This window comes from Pseudochaenichthys georgianus, unplaced genomic scaffold, assembly GCF_902827115.2.
Source record: "Pseudochaenichthys georgianus unplaced genomic scaffold, fPseGeo1.2 scaffold_1071_arrow_ctg1, whole genome shotgun sequence".
Lineage (NCBI taxonomy): Eukaryota > Metazoa > Chordata > Actinopteri > Perciformes > Channichthyidae > Pseudochaenichthys > Pseudochaenichthys georgianus.
This window is the reverse complement of record NW_027262035.1, coordinates 1-5544: the sequence shown is the minus strand read 5'-3', so window position 1 is coordinate 5544 and position 5544 is coordinate 1. Positions and strand designations below refer to the sequence as shown.

At 47.4% G+C, this 5544-nt stretch overlaps 1 protein-coding gene across 1 annotated transcript; it reads right to left on the bottom strand.

The window, feature by feature from the left end:
- Window positions 1-204: 204 nt before the first annotated feature.
- LOC117440616 (protein shisa-9B-like) lies at window positions 205-4554 on the bottom strand. Its single transcript, XM_071202058.1, has 4 exons — window positions 2213-4554; window positions 1225-1853; window positions 470-571; window positions 205-258 (listed from the first exon to the last, which is right to left on the bottom strand). The coding sequence occupies exons 2-4, from the start codon at window positions 1795-1797 to the stop codon at window positions 205-207; spliced, it is 729 nt and encodes a 242-aa protein (XP_071058159.1). The 5' UTR covers window positions 1798-1853; window positions 2213-4554.
- Between the last annotated feature and the right edge of the window lie 990 nt (window positions 4555-5544).

Genomic DNA, 5544 nt, shown 5'->3' with positions numbered 1-5544 from the left:
GGTAATGACAGGATTTTAAAGTAACCCCGTGGCCTGACACACACACACCATCCCCCTCATCTTCCTCTCCCTTTCCCCCCCTCCCTCACACAAACAAAAATACACACCCCTATTCTGGGTACTAGAATTAGCCGTTGGCTGCATTCCAGTCGGATCAGCTCAATATTCCACCCTCCCAAAAAAAAACGCCTCTCTTCTCGTTGTTCACTGGAGGCCGCGCTTTGCCACAGTCATAGTTGTGTCACAGTAATCAATCACCTATCAATGCGGGAGACAACACAACACAACCGCACTGTAACCCCCCCCAAACTCCTCCATTACTATCACCCGGCATCTGTCCTCCGTCCCACCGCCTGACCTCCATCAGGTTCCCTCCCTCTCCTCCATCACTACGTCCATTGCTCCCTCGTGGTTGCATGCAAAAGTCTCGCAAATTATCGCCTCGCTGTGATTCAGGCGCTTGACTCACAGCCCAGCCGGTGACCTTCTCACACATCAGCAGAAACACGCAGGCCGACACCACAGCCAGGCTTTCACACAGGTACACGTGTGCGTGCGTACACACTGTGTGCTGCAGCGGAGAAGCACAGCAGATTTGTTTAGTTTCTGTATTGGTTGGGGCAGTAATGCATTATTCAGTAACAAATATCATTTGGGCAGTTACTGTTTCCAGTAATGAGCAGCACAAAGGAATGCGATTTTAATTGACCAAGTACATCATGGTAACAAATCCCAGGAACACTTTGAAAATGTGGGGCTCCCACTTATTTGTTGTCGTACTTTAATGGAGGGTCTATGTAAATTAGCCTGTAATAACAGATTACAGATGTGCCCTACACGAAAGTTGACACGAAATGTGTCTGCAGGTTGCTAGCCTCCCGAGTTTGGCTAAGCTTCATTAGATAGTGATTGCTGGAGGTGGAAAAGCTTGGAGGTGGCCTTTTTATTTAAGAACCATTGTTTTTCTATCTTTGTTACATCAATTGTTGCGGACAAATCTAGAAAAAGTACGAAAAAATCTATCGTAAAGAATACATGTACAAACTACAGAAAGCTTCTTACAGTACACATACAGACTCCTAGGCAACAGGGACTATTTCTCCCAGTCAAGATAATCCGATGTAATTAAATATATCAACATCAGATGGATGATGTCGTTAGCGAAACCATTATCATCATTGGCCAACATCATCCATCACCCAACCATCAATCCGCCGCTCTCACTTCATACCTGGAGTTGGTCATGTCGGTCTGTCCTCCTTGACTCTTCTCCAGCCCGAGTTTGGTGAAAATCCCGACCAACACCATGATGGCCACCACGCCACAGATAATATAAACGATCATGTGGGTCTGATCTCTGTCCGGCTCCTCTCGGACCTCGGTGACGGGTTCTGACGGCTTCCCGGTGTTCGCCCAGACCGGCGTGTCATAGTTGGAACAGGCAGTCTGGTCCAAACTGTGGATTTTGAACTGGCAGCAGAAGCGGTAGAAGCAGGAGCCGCAACAGGACAGGTAGACACCAACGTTACAGTTGAAGGGCGGGTCCCACTGGCCCATGACGTCATAGTAACCCCAGCAACGGCCACCGTTCGACGGAACCGTTTTGTCCTCCGCTTCCGGTGTCGGCGTTGCCAGCGCGGCCTCAGGTATCATGGAGGGCTCTGTCGTCTGGTTGTTCGTAGGAACCTGCGCCAAAACTTGACCTGAGGGCCAAGAGTTCAGTCCCCCGAAAGGGGTCAGTCCCAGGAGAATGGCCAGGGAAAGGCTTATCAAGAGCGGATGCACGGAGGGCGCCATCTTGGATCTACGCCAGTGTCTTCTGGTAGGTCTGATTTGTAATGATAGTAAAGCTCCTAGGTTTAAAAAAACAACAAAGAAATAGAAAGTTAGATATCCCTTAGTCAATGAATCTCTGAGATAACAGGTCTAATGAATACATTGGGGTTAACCGTGCATGCCTGGAAGAAAAAGAAAGAGCATTCATTTAGCGTTGTGGGGGTTATTACGGCAAACAGTTCCAGAAGGGGAAATTGTCGTCGAGGGGCAGAGGAACAAGTGAGTGCAAGAAATCAATCTCAACAGGAGTGAGTGTGTCCCTTGTGAGCAGACACTCAGATGCACAGACTCATCACAGTCCCTGGCAGCTTACGTTAGGTGTGTAGGTGTGTGTTCATCGAAGCACATGAATATTCAAAAATGCAGGAACTGTCACCTTTCACAAAGCCATATGTCGTCAGCAGACAGCAGAGGCGGTTGTAGACAAATCCTAATCCGGTTTGGCTTGGAGGGAATCTAGTTTAAGAGGGCGTGTTACCTACGAATGAACTTGGCACATCCTGCAATAAGCCCCCCTGCTGAGTGGAAGAATAATCCGTGAAAAGTGGAAAACTGTTAGCAGAAAAAGAAGGAAGATTCCTCTCAAACTCGGAGATAGTCACAGGCTCCCGCATGAAAGGATGTGCACTCCGGAGACAGATTCATATTCCTGAGTGGATAACAAATCTCAAATCAGTTCAGATGTCCTGGAAAAACTCGAGTGGCGTGTTGTTGTGTGTCTCCTCCAATTCCCCTCTCAGAGCTTATCTGTCTTCGTCCTACTCTCAACGTCTCTGTTCAAAAGAAGCTTTTTTATTTTGGTGGTGGGCATCTTCTTCCTCTGCCGCCTTGTGGTGAACCCCCTCCTTGAGATGTGTCGATCCAGTCTTTTGGAGTGAGAGTGAAAGTTGATGTTTTGTTTTTGAAAGATCACGTGGGGTATATGTCCTTCCTATTTCCAGCAACAGCTCTGCAATATTCTTTAAAACATAACTCCGGGGTCTCGTCAAGCTGAAATCCTAGGGTCCAAAAGCTATCGCACCTGAGGCGTGTTGTCTCTCATGCACACGAACACACACTCTCTCACACACACATCCACAGCAGCTCAAACCCCCCCGGTGACAGTGCTGTCTAAGCGACACACGAGGAGTCCAATGGCTTCTTGTCCTCGCCTCCTGTTGCTGCTCCAGAGGAAACCCTCCTCTCTGTGGATCTCACAGACCCAGGACACCAGCCTGCCCTACAAGTGCTAAGGGGAGAGGAGGAGAAAGAGAGAGGTGGGAGGGGAAGGGGGCTGATGTTGGGACGCTGAATATCTGATCTTAATGTCTTAGCGTTGCTGCATCCACGTCCCTGTCAAATATGTGGGAATGAGTGGCGTGTCCCACATGACGGATCTTAGTTAGTGTTTTGTTCCCTTGGTTCTTCTTTAGACTCAGTTTCTCTGTGTTTACATTTTGATCTCCCTAAATGCTTTTTTTTTTTTTATATTTTCTGCTTCTTTCTTCCCCCCCGCAACTTACCTCACCCTTTTCCTCTCAACCCGAGCTGTGTGGGCTTTTGTCGTCGCTGAGGAAATCTCAGCGTGGGGTCAGAGAGCCCTCTGCACTTTCAGTGTCGCACTTGTGCAAGCCTCGGCGGAACAAAGCTCCCCAGCCCATACGCACGAGAGGCAAGTGGAGATGCGACAGCCAGACGGCCGTGTGGCAGTGAGGGCAGATCAGAAAAAAATATCCTGTTTTCAAAAGAAGCCCACTTGGAAATATAAGACTGCCTGCAGCAGAAGATCTTTGTTCTTCAACAACTCAATGTATTTGTTTGTCTTTTCCCCCTTTGAGCGAAAAAGATGTACAAAAAATAAATCTAATATGCAACAGTTTTAAGTCAAATGCTGCATATTATCTCCCTGTTTGTCATGCAGTGGATTTGTTCTGTCAATTCAGTCCGGCTGCAGCTTCTTTGAAAACAGGCATAATTTGATATATATGTATAGGAATTTTATATATATATCATATGTATGTGTTTTCACTGGTGCTCTGCTTGTGGGATGCTCCAAACAGAAGCAGGAAGAGAAGCAATAAAATGCTTTTCTCTTTCTTATTCCATCCTCTCCCGTTGTTGCTGCTTCTTCTTCATCAGTGTGTATTCCTCGCTCAGCGCGTTTGGATCCCGCCGGCCGGTGATGCTCGCGCTGCTGCTGCTGTTCTCTGTCAGGACTGGATGACAATGTCTCGCACACACACACACACACACACACACACACACATTCTCTCTCTCACTCCTCCCTCCGCAACTCACTCCTCCCTCTCTCGCTCACTCCCCCCCTCCCTTTTGCTCTCTCTCTCTGTCTCACACACACACGCGCTTTTGTGCTTAAATGAGCGCTTGCTGACTCTCCCTCATTATGTGTCACTGACGCTCTCTTCTCGCAGTTGTGTCCCTCTTCTTTCTGTAAAACATCCTTTCCCGCTTCTTCCCTCTTTTGTGTGGTATCCATTCATCTCGGTTTACCTTTTGTAACCTGTTCAGTATGTGCGTAATTGCCGCGCTAACACCTCTGCACATCCCCGTTTTTTAGCGGGAGCCCGCTTGCAACATGTGAAGCTGCTGCAGTCCATAGGGGCTGATTTAGGGATGGATAGAGGCAGAGGAGGAAGCGAGAGTGAGATGAATAGAGAGGAAGAAGGAAGCAGGAAGAGAAGGGAGGGGAGGAGAAAAGAGGACAGCGGCTGCCAAAGAGAGGAGGGGAATTATCGCGGGGGGATTAAGAAACATGGGGAAATAAACTGGAGTAGGAACTGACAGAGGGAAAGGGGGAGGGATTTGGGGAGAGATATAGATAGGAAGGGAGTGCAGACAGGTAGGAGGAGGGGAAAAGGACAGCAATCTCAAAAAGGAAGTGACATATTAGACCGGGAGAGGGAATAGTGTTCAGAGAGAATTCAGAAAAAGAAACATTCCCAGGAAATCCAGTGAAGAGACGTTATGCATTTCTGAATAATCCCAGACGTAATGTTGAATGTGAACTAGATTTTCAACACGGAAATGAAATAGCGCCTTCGGGTCCGACCATGAACCGGGCAAGCCTCATCAGGAAACACGGAGAAAAGAAGGAAACGCTACCTAATATTTTATTCAGTTTTATGAAAGTTATCTTGAATATTCATTTTTCAAACTTTTATTACATGAAAGTTTAAGGGCTTTTCTTGAAGTCACCATTTACTTTTTATCTTTTCACGAACTCCCCACTGATTATAAGCCGCATGACTTTTTCCACTGCAAGTAGCTCGTCTTCGCTTGCCGTTTGAATTCTATCCAACCCTCTCGGCCTAATTTCGCTTAAAATATTGCAGGGTGCATCAGGAGTTGTGTTAAGAATACACACACTAACACAATGCACACAAACACTGCTGACACACGCCCATGACTTTACACGAGAGCTCCGCGATGTGCCACAAATCAGCTAATCCTCCTCCTTCCTGCAGTCTGACATTAAAGTGTCCTCAGCACATTTCCTCTAATGGAAAGCAGGTCATTAATTAAGAGATGGGAAACAAAGTGGTGGTGACTTAAGATTGGTTTACCACCATCAAAAAAAAGCAGGACGCAGAGAGGCGGTGAGAGGTGTGAGCGAAGGGTGTTTGTGGGAAATCTAGACGGGAAGAAAAGAGGGATGAGATGGATGTAGAGGGGATGTCCTGGGGGAGAGACGGAGGCCAGAGGACAGAT